General features: G+C 41.1%; 1 protein-coding gene across 2 annotated transcripts in view; it reads left to right on the plus strand.

Annotated features, from left to right (window-relative positions):
• The window catches only part of Frem3 (FRAS1 related extracellular matrix 3), a 62,463-nt gene that overhangs the window by 16,647 nt on the left and 24,826 nt on the right, over nt 1-20,990 (plus strand). Inside the window, exon 3 of one of the 2 annotated variants that reach the window (XM_005327583.4) lies at nt 20,046-20,192. The exons of the other annotated variant lie outside the window; for it this stretch is intronic. Within the exon in view, the coding sequence (XP_005327640.2) occupies nt 20,046-20,192 (147 nt within the window). The remainder of the gene's footprint in view (nt 1-20,045; nt 20,193-20,990) is intronic. 2 annotated transcript variants of the gene reach the window in all.

Consider the following 20,990-nt stretch of genomic DNA (forward strand, 5'->3'; position numbering starts at 1 on the left):
GCACCTTGACTTTGCAACCAGTAGAAATATCAAATTACAGGCACCATGGAGATGTCAAAATATCTATTCTCTTCATCATTACTTTGAAATTTTGGTAAGTACTCCATCATAAATTTATTTTTTTAAAGCTTGCGATATAATTCAAATACCATACCATTCATCTATTTAAATTATAAAATTTTATTTTTTTTAGTATATTAAGTCATTGTTTAATTGGTAGTAACCCTATATAACATAAATTTTCCCATTTTAATCATTTTTATACAATGTATATAACCATCTGGGTGTATCTCTTTTCAAAACTTTTCATCACCCCAAACAGAAATTCCGTAATAGTATGAATAGTAGTAACTCCTGGGCTAGGGATGTAGCTGGCCGGTAGAGCCTTTGTCCAGCATGTGTGATGCCCCAGGTTCCATCCCACAGAATAAACATAAACACAAACAGTACCTCCCTGCTCCTTCTCTCCTGGTAACCTCTATATACTTTATGCCTCTATAAATTTTCCTCCCTAGATAGGTCCACAGATGGACTCATGGCAACACATGTCCTTTTCATCTGACTAATTCACTTTGCACAGTGTCTTCAAGGTTTTTTAATTTGTAGCATGTGTCAGTACTTCATTTATTTCTGTGGTTAAACAATATTCCTTCCTATGTACACGCTATATTGTGTTGATCCATTTATCTCTTGGTAGACATGTGGGTCATTTCCACATTTCTGGCTACTGCGAATGATGTTATCATGCACATTAGTGCACAAATATCTTCACATCCTTGCATCCAATTCCTTTGGGAATATACCTAAGAGTGGAATTGCTGGATCTCATTTGGTAATTCTGTCTAGCTTTTCTGAGGAACTGCCAAACTGATTTCCATGACAGTCACAGAAATTCCTTTTAAAAGATTCTGACCTGTGTTATCATTGTTTTTGTATGGTTGGTTGGTTGATTGGTTGTTTGGTTGTGTTTTTTGTTTTTTTTTTTTTTTGTGTGTGTGTGTGTGTGTGTGTTTTACACAATCCTGTGCATTTTCTTTAGCATTTAGAAACATGCTTCCAACAAGGGGACCATAGGCTTTCCCAGGCTGCCAAAGGGCTCCATCCCACACAAAAGATCCAGAACCTCTGCACATTATTTTCTCTTTCATCTAAGTCAAAATAATTTAGATCTGAAAAACTCTATCAGTATTTACAGTCTTAAATTAAAAGGGGCAATCACTATAAATATAGAAATTTGGCATAATCTTGAAAGTTCAGAATAAGTAATCTATGCTAATCACAGAGCCAGCAGGCAGCAGAGCTGGGCCTGTCCCTTAGGGCTCCAGGTTCCCAGGCCGATACATACCCACTAGGCCTGTCTCTTGATAAATCATGTCAGCTGTGATGATCATGAAGGAAGTTTTCATTCATCACTGGAGTAGCAATCGCTACCGAAGCACTTTCCTGTTGTACAGTGGTTAGCAGTTCATAAAGGGTTTCCCTGTACACCATTTAATCAGTGCCTCCTCACTATGGACTGAGCAGGAATTAGCATCTCTATTTTGTAAAGGTGTTCAAAAGGGTTGTATGATTTGCCCAAGGCCACAGAGCTAGAAATGACTAGATCTGGAATGAGAACTTCATGCTCAACTTGTCCAAGCTGAACGTATTATTCTCTGTCACTTTGTCATCCAGTGCCCTTGCCAGGAACCTGGGGGCCACTCTTTGCTGAGGGCCATTGCCAAGTAGGAATGATGCATCGAAATTTCCTTGCCAACATACCCCATGTTAAATGGAAATTTGCTATGGCATTGCATGTATCTTTGAGAAAGGTGACCCTGCTCAAGGACCAGGGTGGATCCAGGTTTAAGGTGTATCCTGCAGGTTTTAGGAAGTATCCAGGTTTAAGACAATCTGGGTTTAGGGAAGTTCCAGGTTTAAGGTTATTGCTGCTGGGTATAGGGCGTTCCTGCTGCCTGAGTTCCCGTTGAGTTCTCGTGGAATTGAGAAAGTATTTTGGCTTGAATTGGTGGGCAGAACGGGGATTTCCCCAGAACGTGTTTGTACAGGGCTGGTGTGAGTTCGGGAATTAAGAATTGCTGTTTGAATCTACAAGGTGTGAGTGGCTCATGATCTTGTGCCCAGCCAAGACTGTGGCAACTCTTGACTCCCTCTTTTTCTTTATTTAAACTCAAAATCTTTTGATTCCAATTCCTGTAATTAAAATAAAACCCATCCTCTTCTCTCACCTCTCATTTTATTCTACACTTCATCTCCCTTTTTCTAACTTTGCCTCTGTCAGCAATCTATTCTTCATACTGCAAAAAAAAATATATATATATATATATATGTGAACAAAGTATAATGAGTGCTACAGTCTGAATGTTTGTACCTCTCCGAAATTCAGATGTTTAAATCCTGACCCCTAAGGTGATGGTGTTGGGAGGAGGCCTTCAAGAGGTGATTAGTTTATAAGGACAGAGCCCTCGCTAATGGGATTAGTGCCCTTATAAAAGGGGCCAGAGACCCCTCACATCTTGCACAATGTGAGGATATAGAGAGAAATCACCACCCATGAACCAGGAAATCGGCCTTTACCAGACACCAAATATGCCAGTGCCTTGATCTTGGACTTTCCAGTCTACAGAACTATGAGGGATAAATTCCTGTTGTTTCTAAGCCCATGTTTATTATCTTTTGTTATAGCAGCACGGACAGACTGAGAATGTCTAAACCTTTCCACTGGTCCTTCAGTGCCCTCAGGTGAAGTCTGCTGACAGCATTTGTAACATCACTGATGTTCTGAAGCCCGCTCACTCCCTCAGCTCCTGCCAGACCTCTGCTCTTGATCTATGCAGTCAGAGTGAATTCAAGCAGTTCCCCTAATTTCCTGTGCTCTTTCTCCCTTTATTCCTCTGCACTCATCTTTTTCTTTGGCTTCTGTTTGGCTAACTCCTACTCATTCGGGTTGTGTCCAATTTGGGGATATTAGAAATCATGCTGTTCAGAATAATCATGCTCAGATTTTTGTGTAGAGGTGAGTTTTACATGGATTTATTTCTCTTGGGGATACACTTGGAGTGGAAGGCTTCCTCTCAATTTTAAGATCCCAGGACTTCTTGATGTCTACTGTCATGGCTGCCCTGGGCAACCTTTCATTCCAGTGAGAAGAATAATAAGAGTCAATTGATAGAAAATCAAAATTGGATTTCTTTTGAAAACACATTTAGACTTGAGCCCTTTTTTAAGTTTATAACTATAATGAGATGAGAAATTGTTAGTGCTGTGCATTGGATGGGTTTCCTAGGAAACTTCATAGCTTCATTACCAAGTCTTCTAAGGAATATTGGTCATTTCATATAGGGGTTTTATCCATGAGATGGTGACTGTGGGAAGACTCAGTAAATCTGACACATATTCCCTAAGAAGAGTTTTACTTTCATGTTAATACAAATGCTTATATTATGAAACAGAATACAGAATTCACAGGGAATTTTTAAGGTATCTCTGAGACTTCAAAGCTCAGAGCCTCCGGCTGTGCTTCAAGCCCCTAGGACTCGCCCCTCCTCGGGACAAGTTCACTCTCACTTGCTCTTAGCAGTATTTCAATTTAGGGTTGGAGAAGCTCTGATGGAACGAATCTTTTTTTCACATAGTTTTGATATGAATTCCAAATAATTTAAGTGCTGTTTCCTAAATGGAGCGCTATGGAACTAGCAGTTGCAGAGGTATTATACTAAAAGAAAAAAAGAATCTTGTGTTTATGCAACTTTGAGGAATATTGGTCTCTCAGAGTTTCTTTAATTTGAAATTTGTGGTTTTCTTAACTTAGAAATTTCTCAGACACCAGAGTTCTCTCATCTACTGCTCAAAATGAAAGATCTAGAACTATCTTCTACAATCTTCAATCTGTGACCTCTGTCCATGGGTACTTAAGCATATAGAGTGTTTTGGCAAAATTGCATTTTAATCTCCAAAATTAAATTGTGAGGTGATCAAAACAATCAATTAGGAATCATCCTAATGTTAGTTTTAGAGACTGAGAAGAAATTCCTGAGAGGGCTCTCTCTGGGGGCAAAACACTCCTGTTTTGTTAACCACTGAATACAGCGGCATAGGCCTGCATGGTTTTCCTCTCACTTTCTCAAGTGTAGCTGAGTTGGCTGGGCAACCTTGTGTCCCTGGCTGTTTAATCTGAGTTGTTTTCTGATCAAATGGCTTCTTTCTGGCAGATATATTTTCCGTGATTAATTAAGCATGAATAGGTGATATTTTTCTACGTAATTTCACCTTTGATGTTTTTAATTGACTTTTCTCTGCAACCTCAGTTTTTTCCTCCTGTGAGCTCATTTGTAGGAGAAAGGACTCCTAGGCAGGACACTGAGCAGGTGGAGATATTTGGATCTGGCTGTCAGATTTCTACTGGGGCTTCAGGTCCTTTCCACAAGCTTGCTCCCACCACCCCACCCCTCCTCGCTGCCTCTCCAGCTCTGTGAGGCTCCTCCCGTCAGCCACTTGTCCTCTGTGCCCACGCTGATCTCTTCACTTGCTGTCAGCTCTTTAACTTGTTTTCTTTCTAGACTCAGTGTTCCCTCACTTCCCAGTTCCCTACAAAGTAGGATGACATAATAGAAAAAAAACCCACAAGTTTGGAAACCCAGTTTAAGGGTCATTGTATGGCAAGGGGAGTCTTTTCTGTCTTTGGCAGGAGTTCTAATTGCCAAGGAAAATGGAGATATTCGAGTGCAGTGGGTGCCACTGCTTCATTCTCAGAAGTTGAGTCTGCCGCACGACCAGCACACTAGCTTCATACCAGAGGTTCCAAACATAGAAGTTAACTAGTGAGATCAAAATAAAGACACATAAAACTCAATTTACCCTCTTCTTGCCCAGCTCAGAGACGGCTTCTCCCGGCTCCTGCCTCCAGCCACCTGGCGGTAGCCAGGTTCACACAAGAGACCAGCAGGAGAGAGGAAGAAGCACGCCAGAGGGTGGGCTTTTACAGGGGAACAAAAAATTCAGGGGAAAATTCCATCCAATGAAGGTCGAGGGGAACAGCATTCCAAGGTCAGGGTCAGTGATTGGTTTCCAGGTCAATGGTCAGTCACACCCCCACGCGGACAGGCCCTCGCACCTGGAAAAGGTGGGGAAAGCTCTGACAGCTGGCCTGAGCGCCTCACACCCAGTCAGGGAGGTACCCAATCACATGTGAGAACAGCTTCCCACAGTTTAGGAAGGAACTTGGGATGTGTGTGTGTGTGTGTGTGTGTGTGTGTGTGTGTGTGTGTGTTAGAGCAAGAAGTGCACACTGCGTTTAATGGAAAGTTAGTGTGGCTAGGAGATGTATGAGTCAGCCTTTGGTAGAGAAGCCCTGAATGAAGAGACCATCAGAGTAAATCAAGCTCTCCCTTTCTCAGACTTAACAAATAGAAGGAGTTTTCAAGAGTGAAGAAGCAACTGTAGAGAACACTAACGTGGTCACGCACCCCTAGGGAAGCCTTCTGCTTTCACTGATTCCTCACCAAAGGCCCAGGGCCCTGGGGTCCTCTGCTCTGAATGGGCTTCAGACCCGCGGTCACCCCGATGGGCTCATGCATACAGACAGCGTCAGGCTCTCACTCCAGAGATGAGTCTCCTCTTCTCCTCAGTGATCCATCCAGGTTCCTCTGAAGTCATGACACTTTTCTTCGTCCAGCGAAATATGTGGGAGTGAAGTGTTACCTTACAATTTTAATCAGAAACTTCCAATTTTAATTAGAAACAGGGGAAGTATTTATCTGGAAACCTCTTTGCAGGTGCTACTTATTAAATAATCATTCTTATATTTTAAATTTTTAAAGGAGAGTCCATACAAATACTAAATACTAGTCTTCTAGAAACTGGCAAGAGCTCACGTATTCACAGAGACAAAGAAGGTAATGCAGATATGTGGAAAGGGTAAAGATAAAACAGGAAGAAGGCCCGGCCCCGGTAGGTCTCCTGACCCATCCTGATCCACACTGTAGCAGCCTTCCATAGGCTGACTACAGTCATATCCTTTATACATAACAACAGGAGGGGTGTGAGAACCAGCTTTGCATCACTGTGGCCAAAATACCTGACAAGAACAACTTCAGAGGAGAAAAAGATCCTTTTGGCACACACTTTCAGAAGTTCAGTCCATGGTGGCCCAACTCCATTGCTTTAGGCCCAAGATGCAGCAGAACATCATGGCGGAAGGGTGTGGTAGAAGAGCTCTGCTCATCTCACGGGAGCTGGGAAGCAGAAAGAGGAAAGGGGGATGAGGCCACAGGGAAGATGTACTCTTCCAGGACATTCCCCCAGTGACCCACCTCCTCCAGCCACATCCCACCTCCCTACACTTACCGCCCAGTCAGTGCATCCAAACCAGGATGGACTGGTTAGGTTACCCCCCTCATAATCCAATGATTTTTTCCTCAGAATATTCCTGCATTAGTGGGAGTTTTGGGGGGACATCTCTTATCCAAACCATAACAAGGAGAATAAGCCTGAGGGAAAGACATGGACCAAGGGCCTGGATGATTGTTTTGTGTGATTTTCCCAGTCACATTTCTTTCCCCACCTGAATGTTCCTCATAACTGTATAATTCTATGCTGTGTCAAATAATGCAGCAGCATAATTCATAAAATAGTGTATAGAATCTCGTCTTTAAAAACTCTTTTCATTCTAGTAAAATATATTTTGAATCATTCTGAAGCTACTTGTTTACCGCGGCTGAAGGCAGTATCCAGGTTCAAGCTGCCACTGAACATGATTCAGCTGGGACCTATTCTGCCACCTCTCCTTCTTGCCACATCATCATTCAAAATGATGCCTGAGAGACCCAGTCTGTTTTCCCTAAGTATCTGTGAGATTCATGGATTTGATAGTGGATTGCTTTAGTGGATCCCACTGGGATCATTTATAGCTTGTGCTTTTTTAAAAGGCTCTTTTTTTTTTTCTCCTAGAGAAAAGAATATTTTACCCAAGAGTTTGTAAGTTGAGTAGAAGCTTTTCATTTATCTAGCCATTGTTGATTTGTGGTCTGGCAGGAAGGAATTGTTGGCAAATGGAATGCTTCCCCTGGAAAGAAAAGCTCAGTTTATAGTCTTAGCCTGATACGTGCTTGCCAAGAACTCGGCTAATGACATCTGTTGAATCCCTGGCTTGACCACTTTTATAGTGTATGGACTAACAATGGATCATTGCTGCAGAATTTAGCTGTGGCTTATTTTAGTTCCCAACCTTTTCTCCCTAATTATTATTTTTATCAAACCTCAAACTAGAGGTCATCTCTCCTCTTGGGCAGTTCTAAGGTTTGGCCGAACCCACTTACAACAGTTAGTGAACCCCCCCTCGGTTCCCAAATCTGACCTGTGATCAACAGAATTTTATTTTATGCCTCCCAAGATTTCTCTTATCTCCTTTGTTTCATGTGGACCTTCATGTGGATCACCTTTTCCTAACATGTGTCAATCAGATGGCTCTTGGAATCTTGTGCCGTTAAGTACACTATGCATATAAGCAGAGATAGGGATGTGACATTTATCTCTATGCTCTTAAGAGAATAAATGATTCAGGCTTGTACACCCAGTCCTTCAGAGCCACTAGTCACTGACATCAGCACAAACACACAGGGAGCATATCCTGTGTTAGACACCCATAAGGAAGCATCAAGACTTAGTTCATGGAGGGATACCACCTTCCTAAGATATACAGTCCAGTATGGCTTTCCAGAAAATAGGCATCTGTGAAATTCTCTCTTTTCTCATGTCAGTCAAATACACACTTACCTGACCAGGGTGACGTGAGCAATTTATAGAAGATTTTTTTAAAAAGCAGACTGTACACGGCCACATCAATGTTTATAGCAGCACAATTCACAATAGCTAAATTGTGGAACCAACCTAGATGACTTTCAGCAGATGAGTGGATAAAGAAAATTGGTATACATAGACAATGAAATATAATTCAGCATTAAAAGAGAATAAAATCATGGCATTTGCACATAAATGGATGGAGTTGGAGAATATAATGCTAAGTGAAGTTAGCCAATCCCCCAAAAAAACAAATGCTGAATGTTTTCTCTGATTTAAGGATGCTGATTCATAATGTGGTTGGGAGGGTGGGCATGGGAGGATTAGATGAACTCTATACAGGGCAAAGGGGAGGGAAGGGAGGAGAGGGGGTATGAAGGTAGAAAAGACGGTAGAATGAGATGGACATTATTAGTCTAAGTACATGTATAAAGACACAAATGGTGTGACTCTACTTTGTGTACTATGAATTATAATGCATTCTGCTGTTATATATAACAAATTAAAAATTTTTTAAAAAGCAGACTATGAAAAAACTTAAATAGTATATGCTATGGAAATTATATACATATCATTTTTAAAAGATTTCTTTAGAATAAAACTCAAAAATCAGTTCACAGCCTGAAGGTCCACACAGTTTTGTAGAAGCAACTCTAAACTAAGAATCCAGGAGCCTGGCTACAGGAATTCCCTATTGCTAACTAGAATAATCTTCATCTTTATACTATGATATTCCTAGAAAATTTTAACCCTCATTCACTTGTGAAGCAACACATTTACAAACTGTACATAGATTAAATTATTAGCAGTGCTCATTCCATATTTCAATCTATACTGAGGTCAGGTTTTCTCCAGGAAGCATTCAGTCATTCTACAGGCATTTCTGAGCCCCTGTTAACTGCCGGAACTGTGCTACGTGCTCCAAGATGAAAAGACATGTGCAGTCTGCTCCAAATTTAGAAAGAAAATAACATGCAAACAATGAACCACAGGATCCCGAGAGCTGCTACCAAAAAGGTCATTCAAAGAGGGCAGAGACAAGCCATTGCTCCAGGAAGCTTCCTTGACTGGCTGTGTTCAAATTGGGCCTTCCCAAGAAGTAAGCGCACCCACGGTTGCCTCTAGTTAGTGTCACTGAGGCTTCAACCCAGGTCTTCTCCCTCTGAGTCCAGTCCTCTTCCAGTCACCTCTCTATATGTGAAGATGAACCATGTGAAATTGCTGACATTCAACCATTTTTTTTAATTTGAAAAGATAGAAATTTCTGAGATTCACTTCAATAGGGCTCACCAATCTGCCCAGCTTGCTCCCCAAATCCTGATCTCCTTCCATGATCTCTGCCAATAGAGAAGCCTTCTTATCCCACTCAGAGCCTTACAAAATTCCGTTTAGGGAAATTCAAAATTTTCCAAAACTTCCACATCTGGCATCACTTTTGATCCTTTTAACAATCTTAATACAGAAGGGGAGAAGCCCAAGAAAAAAGGTAGCACCAAATTAAGATTTGGGAAGTGAGTGTAAATAATTTCAAACAGTAATCAGCAGAGTGGCTGTGGAATCGATGATACTAAGGCAATGCACCTGGACGGGCACTTACCCAAGCAGAACTGGTTCTCGGTGAGCCTGATGGGCATGCTCAGCTCCCTCTCAATCTAGCAGGCAGTGCTGTATCCCTGTCTTCTTACCAGTGATATTTCATGACGGTCATGGAAAAAAAAATTATTTTGCTAATTGACATAGGACACAGCAAGCCCTGGTGTCCCTGGCTCCAAAGTAGAAGGATCAAACATAGTCTTAACTTCCAATGTGGAAGAAAAAAGAAAACAGAGTGAGATAAAAATGAAGAAAAGGAATCTAATTCCATATATAAAATACCCAGTCACTTTCTCTGGACCAACCTAGACTACATCCAAAAATGAGTGTGATTATTTTGATTTCCAAATAGAAAGTTGTAAATATATGAAAAAAAAAGTCCAACGTGTTTAGCAATTAGAGAAATGCAAATTAAAACCACACTGAGATTCATCTCATCCCAATCAGAATGGCGATTATCAAGAGTACAAGGAACAATAAATGTTGATGAGGATGTGAGGGAAGAGGTATACTCATGCATTGCTGGTGGGACTGCAAATTGGCTCCAACACTCTGGAAAGCAATATGGAGATTCCTTAGAAACTTGGGACCATTATATGACCCAGCTATCCCATCCCTTGGTATATACCAAAAGACTTAGAATCAGCATACTATAGTGACACAGCCACATCATAGTTTATAGCAGCTCAATACACAACAGCTAAGCTATGAAGCCAGCCTAGATGCCCTTCAACAGGTGAACAGATAAAGAAAATGTGTTATATATACACAATGGAATACTACTCAGCCTTAAAGAAGAATGAGATTATGGCATTTGCTGGTAAAAAGATGGAACTGGAGACTACGATGTTAAGTGAAATAAGCCAGTCCCATAAAAAAAAGGCCGAATGTTCTTTGATATGCAGATGCTCACACACAATAAGGGGAGTGGGGAAGGGAAGAATAGAAGTTAATTGGATTAGACAAAGAGGCATGAAGGGGAGGGGGTGTGGATAGAAATAGGAAAGACAGTGGAATAAAAAGGACATAGCTTTTCTGTGTTCATATATGAATACATGACCAGTCTTACTCCAAATCATGTACAACCACAAGAATGAAAGTTATACTCCGTGTGTGTCTAATATGTCAAAATACATTCTACTGTCATATCTAAAAAGAACAAAGTTTAAAAGTTGATTTAGTTTATCATATAGTATAGTATATACATTCTCTGGAAGGAAGGGTTGTCTCTGTGTCCTCCTTAAATCCTGAGATGGAAGAAGGCACAGTGTTTCCCCTGTTCCAGTTAATCCACATGAAGCCCCAGCTCCCAAACAGACATGGCTCACGTATTAGTCGGGTTTCTCCACAGGAGTAAAAACAATAGAATATGTATGTGAATTTACTTTGGCTTCCACAATCAGAATCTGAATAATCCCGCAGTGGACGTCTACAGTCTGGAGAGCTGGGAAAATCAGTAGCTGCTCAGTCCAAGAAGTTGAAACCTCAGAACAGGAATGTGCCATCACACAGCCCCAGATAGAAGGCCGAAGGCACGGACGCCCCCTGGAGAGTGGCTGGTACAAGTCCATGTCCAAAAGCTGAGGTCTGTCATCCTTGGGAGATGGCAAAGCAAAAACCTACCTGCTCAAGAAGAGTCGGGCATGTCCACAGGCACGCTATTCCCCTTCCTCTGTCTTGGTGCCACTTACATTCAGGCGGGGACAGCCCCTCTCAGTCGCTGACCCACATTTCCTTCATCTCTGGAAACACCCTCACACACACACACACACACACACACACACACACACACACAGAAATAGGCTTGATCAATTTTATAGGCAGCTCTCAACTCTGTCAAGTTGAGGACCAAAGGTAACTACTGCTCATATGGCACCGAGAGGGGGACACTGCTACTTGCCAGCGAATGGAAGACTTCTGCCACAACAGTCTAACCAAGTGTTTGATTTTTCTAAGGTTCTGCTTTGAGGATTCTTGGGGTTTTGTTTCATGACAAAAGCAGCCTGCAATGCCCCTCCACACAAAACACGCAAAAGAATCCAAGAAAATCTGTGTTCTTCATTTCTTTCCACTGCTCCTGCTGTGCTCATGTTGAAGAACTTTATTTTAAGAAGGAGAAAAGGGCACAGAGAACTTGAATTGTTATGCACCCCAGTAGCATGTTGATTTTTATTCTTTTTTTTATATTTATATATATAATTATATATTTATTCTTATTTATATATATTATTTATATTTCTATATATTTATAATTTATATTTATAAATTATATAAATATATATAAATTATATATATATATATATATATATAATAGAGACATAATTTTTTAGTTGTAGATGAACCCAGTAACTTTATTTATCTTTATATGGTGCTGAGGATCAAATCCAGTGCCTCATACATGCAAGGTAAGCACTCCACCACTGAGCTACAACCCTAGCCGGATTTTTATTCTCTAAAATAGAGAGCCAAACATATCATCAAGACCATTTGGGACATCTCCAAAAAGAATATACCAAACACCCCTTGGTTACAAAATTAGAGCTGGGAAGCTTTGTCCCGTGACACCCCCTGATGTCCCACCCACCCACTGACCATGTGAGCACAAAGAATCCTCCCTGCTCAACCACCTGCTCCCGTATTTCCACAGGCGGCAGGAGTGGATTTGGGAGCCTAGTCTGAGGGTAGCATCTTGTAGCTTAGGATAGAACCAGAGAAATGACAGCAGATATCTCTGTTATTTTTTAGTTTGTGCATTAGGTTTTTTTATTTTTCCTTCTTTTCTGAAAAACCTGATGTGTAGTTGCATGAAATAGGTTATTGTTCAAAAATACAGTGCCCCTGTCTATAATGATGCAGACTCCAGAGGGCCACCTCTCCTGCCCAGCTCTGGGACCCGGGTAGTTGCACCCTGAAGCACCTAGTGGAAGGATTCACGCAGGCCCACGGCAGAGTTGAGTAAAAGTCAGAGAAACAAGAACGCATGATCAGCTGGAAGTGTATTCCTGCTCAGAAAGGAAATAGGGCATATTTCACCCAACAGGTTTGTTTTTGAAATTGCTAGGGGAAAAAATGGAGACCCAGCAGATATGCAATTGGGCTTTTCTCTTACTTGATTGGTAAGTCCTTCTATCTCTAGTTACTTTATCTCCCTCAATTTATAGCTCTATTGAGAAGAAATAAGACCATTATATTTATAATCTGTTGACATGCAACTGGAGCTGCAAATGTTGAAACCAATTCAGAGTAACATATTTTCTTACAATGAGGCCCTGTTGCAGTTTCTTCCAAATGACGCTGATATTCACTATGTGACAATGGTTAATTATAGACATTATTTCCAAATGCACGGTGAGTTGCTACTTTTGGATTTCAAATACATTTTTAAACTATACTATGGTGGGAGCTGAAGAAGTTAAATGCCTATGACAATGAAACTATTTGAAAATGTCATAGCGTATTAGAAAACATAAAGACCTATAATGTTACCCTGTCATTTTAATCATCAAACACTTAAGATCAAATAGCCTATCCTTTTCAATAAAATTTTTTCAAGCTCAAGGACAAAAAACATTTAACATTTGACAGTGATTACCATTTTATCATTTGGTATTCGATTTTATCTATTTGGAGTCAGCATTTATTGAATGAATTTTCAAATTTTTTATTAGTGATATGTAGCCCCCTTTTTAATTTTAATTCTAAAACTATTACATTTTTAAAAGAAGAGATCATTTCCAAAGCTAGAATTAGTAAATAAACTACATCAAAATTAAATCTCAAATACAATTTTTTAGAGTTTTTGAGATATAATATTTGTATATCTTTATGGGGTATGGCATGAGTATGATGCATGTATACAGTGTGAAACTGAATACAATATTTAGCTAAAATATTTCACATATTTTCTTACTCTTTATGAATTTGAGTGGAAATTGTAGAAATTTAAACGTCAGTGTACCCTTATTGAGAATTATAGAAATCAGGAAATGATCAAAGTATGATTTCACAAATTATATGGTCTATTGCCATACAAAGAAAATTTTTCTTAGGTCCACAAAGCTTAAAGAGGAGGAATAATGTAAACAAACTTTATAGAGAATCCACTTAGTAAATGAGGTATGTTAACCATATAGTGAGTCCCAAAATTATTAACCTAGTTGCTCAGTTAGGAAGGAAACCAGCTTCTACAGAAAGGAAATTAAATGAAGTTTGAGGAATAGGTACTATTGCCAACTGTATGTGAGTAGATGTTTATAAAATTCAAATATATCTTATATCCCCACATCCTGTCCATTTGTCCTTCATTTTTCTCTAACCCTCTACTGTCTCTGCCCAATGCTTAAGCTCATACTGTCTTGTGAAGACTGTCCACATCCTCTCTGAAGAAACTACACCCACCATGTCTTTTGGCCCACACCTCTTAGCAAAACCCATAGCCCTGGGCCTGATATATTGTTTGATTGCCCAGTCACTATTTATAGGTTGTGTAAATGAGCAAATAAGTGGTTTTCTGTACCTAATCAATTTATACATTCAAAAATATTGATTTTACTTACTTTCCCCTGGTTCCCCATTAAAATGTGTTTATTGATGTCAATATCACCTTAATGTTCCCCAGTTTCTTGTTTTAATCATTTGCAACTTCACTATCCAATGTAGCCTTTGCCACTCTGTGAGGAAGATATTATTACTGTTGTCATTATTGTTAATGTCCCTATTTGGCAGTCAAGGAATCTAAAACCCAAAAGTACTTTGAGGCTTTCTTGAGTTAATATAGTTCATTAATAGCAGGTGGCCATTTGATTTTATTTCCAAAATCCCTGCTATTCCTATCCCATGTAGCTTCCATTTGTTATGTGTATATTTTACTTTGGAGATCTGAATATAGAAGAATTATTAGAGACAAGAATGCAAAGGAACTTCCAGTATTTTCACCTGGTTTCTGGGTTCTCATGTAAAGATAGATGCAATTTGTGTTATCTGGTTTTGGGGGGAGTGGGGGATAACTGGGACTAAACCCAGGGACACTCAACCACTGAGCCACATTCCCAGGCTTATTTTGCATTTTATTTAGGGGCGGGTCTCAGTGAGTTGCTTATCACCTTGCTTTTGCTGAGGCTGACTTTGAACTCACAATTCTCCTGCCTCAGCCTCCTGGGCTGCTGGGATTACAGGTGTGTGACACCACACCCAGCAATTTGTGTTATCTTGAATCTACAGGCCTTCTTCTCTGAGAACTACCCTTCCCATACCCTGGCACTGTAGCCAAGACCACAGTTAACTGCACCTCAGCCAAGCAGAGCCAAGCTTGACCACTGAACTGCCAAGATGTTAAACTTTTTTAGCTGGTTATGTGAACCAGAAATAATCAAACTCACAATGAATGCGACCATCTGCATGGAGACATGGAGAAGGCAGGCTCCTCTTCAGAGATTGCAGAATGTAGCAAATGCCCACCGAGCAGTCTTAACTAGAAACCATGTGGCTCTAGGGGGGCCGAGATTTAGGGCAGTCTTTTACAGCCTAATGATAGTACATCCCTAGGCCCAGTTTCTTGAGAAATCCAGCTCTACTTACCCCCTCCCCAAATCTTCTATCTTGGGTGTGTGCCTTCCTATTCCTTTACAACCTCAACTAAGAGAAAAACAAGTTCACTGGTGTATGAATCAGGTTTCTTCGCTGTAAGTCTACTGTAGCTATTTAGGCCAAGAAATAATTCACAATGGAGTAGAAGTGAGCTTCAGTAGCATCTCTATGTCAGAGAGACAATGTAGACTATGCAGAAGAAAGGATGCCAGCTGCCTCGGCCAGTAGTCACAGTTTATGCTCTTGTTCCTGGACACCTGACCTCTACCACTAACACCTCTGAAAGACAGAGACCTTTACTGCAACCCTCTCCAGAATATGAGGTCCAGGCAGCTCCCGAATCCTCACATTGCCCCCTTCTGAACCATCATCTCAAGTTACTGGCAAAGTGTGTGTTATGTGCTTATGCCCCACCCTAACGAAGGGGGCAAGATGACACTCTCTGACCTCTTCCTAGAGGACGTGGGATTCATCCACAACAAATTGTCCAAACATAGACAGGGAGCTCCAAGGCTCATGGGTAACAGAAAATACAATCATGCTAACCACATGGCTATATTGAACACTAAAGGTCTGAAAATGATACTCTTCCTTTCTAAATGCTGATTGGCTGGCAAAGAATGAAAAAGAGATCAGAGGACACAGCTCCAGTAGATGCTGGTCATGACAGAATGTGGATTAGTTTTAAAATGTGGACATATTGATTTTGTAATTACTCTTCCCTCTGCCTAGAATATTCTTCCCATTTATTGATTGATTCATTTATTTTGATTCTGAGGATTGAACCCACAGGTGCTCAACCATTGAGCCACATCCCTAGCCCCTTTTTGCCGCAGTCTTTGCTGGGCACTGAGTCAGGAGGCACTCACAGCTTTGTAGATTCAAACAGCAATTCTTTATTCCCGAACTCACACCGGCCTCTACACCAACACGTTCTGGGAAAACCCAAAAATCTGCCCGCACAATTCGCGACCTAAATACTTTCTCTCCATGAGAACTCAGCGGGAACTCAGGCAGCAGGCACGCCCTCCTCCCAGCAGCAATAATCTTCAACCTCCAACTTCCCTAAAACTCCTATTGTCTTAAACAGGAACGCCCTAAACCCAAGGACTGGGATACTTCCTCAAACCTGCAGGATACACCCTAATCCTGGATCCACCCTGGTCATTGAGCAGGGTCACCTTTCTCAAACACACCTGCAAGGTCACAGCAAATTCCAAGGCAAGTCCATTTAACATGGGGTACGCTGGCAAGGATTACGATGCGTCATTCCTACTTGGTAATGGCTCTCAGCACCTTTTTCTATTTTATTTAGCATTAGGGTCTCATTAAAGTCAACCTCAGCAACTTAGTGAGGCCCTAAGCAACTCAGTGAGACCCTGTCTTGAAATAAAATAAAAAACGGCTGGGGATGTGGCTCAGTGGGCAAGTGCCCCTGGGCTCAATCCCTGGTTAAAAAAGAAAAAATTGTAGTTGTTGCACTTGTAACACCTAGTTCTGACTGTCCTTACGTGTTTCAAATTCTTTTGCCTCGGTTAGAAAGTTGGAAGAGTTATTTGGTGACAGAAAACAAGAGCATTCAATGTGAATCATCAGGCTTGGATCATCACTCATAAGAGATCTTAGAAGAAAAAAATGTATGTTAGTTGCTGTGGGCTTTGAATAAAGAATTTTTCCATTGACTTCATTGATTCAAACTTCATGACAAAGTTTGAAACCTTTGCTCAGAAATTTTAAATAGCTTCCTAAAGCTATACATGATTTTTAAAATTACTACCTTCAGATTTTACTCTAAGACTCCTGACTACCCATTCTAAGTTGTACCACAAATTACAGTTCTTTCAGGTGACAACTGTTCAATCAAATAATATTCTAAGCTTATTTTGGTTTTGCTCCTGTAACTTGCCAAGTGTTACAGAAAATCAGACAATCTCCAGCTTCCCAGTAACTGATCCAGCGATACACCAAATGAGGTCCATTTTTAAAACATATTTGGGAAGGAAACTATTTGTGTTGGAAAACAGTCAGAGAAAGGTGTGAGGGATAGCTGTGAATCCCTTCTGAAAGATTTTTCATGCTTTATCTCATTTTACTACAGAATACTGCATGACAAGTAGCTGAGAAGGTACTGGGCATTATATGACCCCAGACTCTGCTACCCACAGGGCTGCCCTCTTCTCCTTCTACATTAAGAAGGCCTCTACCTCTTGTCCACAGAGGAAATGCCACCCATTTCTCCAAGCCCACCCCAGCCCAGGGAGCCTTTCCTCATTTCCCTATTTCTATCCATAGTCGTATTGGCCTTGTGTTATCATTTAATGGCTTCATACGAGCATGTCTTATTTTCTGAATGGACTGGAGAAGAAAAGGGCAGTACTCACGATGAGGAAATAAACATATAGATATCATCATTACTATATTGAATGACTTTTACTTAAAGTCAGCATGACAATAACACAACCTTTCTGAATGTTGAGTTATTTCATGGGTAAACTGGCATTTGCAATGGTAGATCCTTTAGAACTTAAGTATTATGTACTAAGCCAGTCCCAGGATCAAATAATATTGTGTTTGACACAAATTCACATTTAATTCAAATATAATAATGTCTTTAATAATGTCTTTTTAATGCAGGGCAAGGAGTGGTATTTAAGATCAAAAAGTCCATCCATGATGGTGCATGCCTATAATCCTAGCTAATTAAGAGGCTGGGGAAGGAGGATCACAAGTCTGAAGCCAATTTCAGCAACTTAGCAAGATCCTGTCTCAAAATAAAATTGTTAAAACATGGCAGGGGGTGCAGTTCAGTGATAGAGTGCCCCATGGTTCAATCCTGGGCATTGGGAAGAAAAAAAAATCAATCTGTAGGATATGACCCATACACCAGAGGACCATTAATCTCTTTTTGAGTTGTTTTATAGAAAGAAGGAAAGAAAAAATACCTTTAAAAAACTTTCTATCACTGTTCAGTTCTTTTGACTTTTCAAAATCAGCTGTTTTGGTTGTTTTTGTTTTGTTTTTTCTATAATCTCCCAATGCATGTACTTACTACATGTTAGCCACAGTATTTTTAGGCCAAAACTGGTCTCAGACTCTCAATATTTTTAAAATAACAGTATAATTTCTGGTATTTTTTATTTGTCATATTTTTTCTGTATTTATCAGAATATCCAAACTAGTATCGATGATGTCATTTTTAAGAGATAGAAGACAAAGAGTAAACATATAAAAGTACGCATTTCTCCTGGGGTTATGCATCAGTGTGTCCCTGGCATGCCCAATAAGCTTCATCTGTAGTGAATCCAATTATAATTGTAGCTGTAGGTCTTTTTAGCATTAATTCAATGGTGGTAGCAGGAGGAAGAGTTTTTCCTTTCTCTTCTTTCTACCTTTCTAGTCACCATATCATGAAAAAAAAATCCTATAGTCATCATATTAAATAAAAATAGCAGTACCGATCTGACCATTAGAATTCACAGTCCCAGGCAGTAAATAGACGAGAACTGTTTTGTGTGGGACTTGCCCTGTCGCTGTGGGCCGGACCTGTGATATGGAAGGAGAGCCGAGGCCAGCTTCACCCTTCCCGTGGTCATGTTCCCCTAGTTAACTAGCAAGGGGTGGCCCCAGAGAGAGCAAGACAAAGAGCAAAGGAATGAGGGGAACAGCATAGCTGTGTGAGGAGTGCTGTTGCCCCCCAATATCAGGGCCTCCTGGGTGACCGCTGTTAAAGGGGGCTTTTACTTTTTTGATGCTTCACGGGTTCCTTGAAGATTCCTGCCTCCTTGCCTGTAGCTCCTTGTCCCTCACTGCTCTGTGGTTCATGGAATCTGGCAGTCAGGTCCCAGCATCCTTCCTGCTGGGCAGGCCACGGCCTCCCTGTCTGGCCCCACTGGATGGTGACCCACCTTGATCCATCTGCATGCTCCCTTGTCCCACCCCTATGCTGCTGAATTACACCAGTGCAGCCCCCTCACTCTCTCCCCACGGCCAAGGCCACTTCAGCTCTCTAGAGAACGAGTCGTTCACTTGGGTCTCCACCCACAGCTCTGGAACTGGTCAGTAAAGCTTTCCTCCATAACCTACAGAAGGTCATGGCGCGCTCTCTGAGAGGGTCATTGAAACCCACTCCCTCTACACTGGAGGTGGACCCTGTGGCACCAGCCACACCCTCTCCCTTCTGAGTGATCAGTGAGATCCCCTCCCGGAGCCCACCTTTCCTGAAGTATTCCCTTCACTCCTTTCTTGTCCACGCACGGCCCCCTTTGGCTATGTCTGATCTGACTAAGGGGTTCGGGAGTTCTGGAACTGGTTAGTAAAGCTTTCCTCGATAAACGTTTCACATGATGCTCTGTCCCCGGGTCATTTGGTTTTGGACACCTCTCATGGGCCCATCAGTGGACACTGAGTTATAGAGAGACCCATTTCAACATCATTTTGGAAGTGAGGATTTGCAGCCGACACTCATAGTGCACCCCAAATAAAGGGGCCAGGTTGGCCTTCCACAAAGAGGCGTGGTGTGGACAAGAAGAAATCACAGCCTTCAATCCTTGTCTGCTGCCTCTAGGGTAGTTTTAAAACATTTAAGTATCTGAGTTCAAGGCCCCATGCTAGGTCCTGAAAGTGATAAGTCAACGTAATGTGAGCGCTGCCTTCAGGGAACTCTAGATGAATGTGTGAGCACACGGATGCCTCCCAATGCAAAGAAGCACACACCAGAGAAGAGGAGGAAATGGGGAAGGAGAGGAGGAGACAGGAAGAGAACAGGGAGGCAGGAAGAAAGGATGAAAGTCATACAACCTGCATTTAAAGCTGTCAAGCTGTGGTTTCTCGGAGCCCTGGTGCATAAGTTGCTTTAAGAAAAAAGACACTAGCTCCCTTCACATCCAGTAGGGATAATAGGACTTAGGATGATCCCCTTGATGTTCTCTAGAAACCCAAAGAATCTTAGTCTCTCTTTCAAAAGAATAAAATGTTTTGAAACCCATGGCTTTGGTAGCGAAACACATACCCTGATCATTAATTTTGCCAAATACTGCCACTGAATTCCCCGTTACACCTGTCAACTACAGGAGGAAATAAACTGACAAACCAGCCTTTCCACCTACGCTGGGCTTGGATTTCTTTGGAGAAAGAGTACTACATTGTGGATGAAGACTCCGTGTTTTTAAAAGTGACCCTCCGGCGCAGAGGCTCCCTTGAAGGAACATCCTTTGTCAGTAAGTTACTTGGGATTGGCTGTTGGCAAACGGTCAGGGAACGATGAAATGCAGGCTTAAAAATAATTAGAAGAGAATAGATTGAAAGAGGATCAATAACCATCTTGGGGGAACCCCTAGCAAACTATATGTAAAAATTGTTCACTGTGAACTGCAGGCTCAGATAATATCGGGTTTTTTTTATCCTTTTCAATTTTCCTCTTTCTGGCAGTGTATATTCCTCACCTTCACCATCTCTCTTTTTGTTCCTTTGGTTCCAGGGATTGAACCCAGGGGCACTTAATCACTGAGCCATATCCCCAGCCCTTTTTATCTTTTGAGACAGGGTCTCACTAAGTTGCTTAGGGCCTTGCTAAATTGCTGAGGCTGGCCTCCAACTTGCAATCCTCCTACCTTAGCCTCTCCAGTCACTGGGATTACAGGAATGTGCAACCACACCCAGCTACATTCTTTTTTATAACTCAGTAGGATTCCAGGAAAATTAAGACATTGCCTAGCCATCTCACAATCCCCAAGTCACTCAATTTCTTTTAACATATCTTTAAGCATATAAGGCATTATTATGTTTAGCTCTAGCTATTTCTTCTGAAGAATTGTTAATAGTACATGATGCATTACTGGTATTTGTTTTATTTCTTATGATTATGTATAATTATTTTAGCCCTGCTATAAGATTATAACTTCTGTGAGGATGTACAGTATCGAAACTTTTTATTTTACAAGGACCTAGTACAGAAAAATATCTTTTTGGCCACACACACACACACACACACACACACACACACACGTAATGTCATG

This window comes from Ictidomys tridecemlineatus, chromosome 9 (genome assembly GCF_052094955.1).
Source record: "Ictidomys tridecemlineatus isolate mIctTri1 chromosome 9, mIctTri1.hap1, whole genome shotgun sequence".
NCBI classification, from domain to species: Eukaryota; Metazoa; Chordata; class Mammalia; order Rodentia; family Sciuridae; genus Ictidomys; species Ictidomys tridecemlineatus.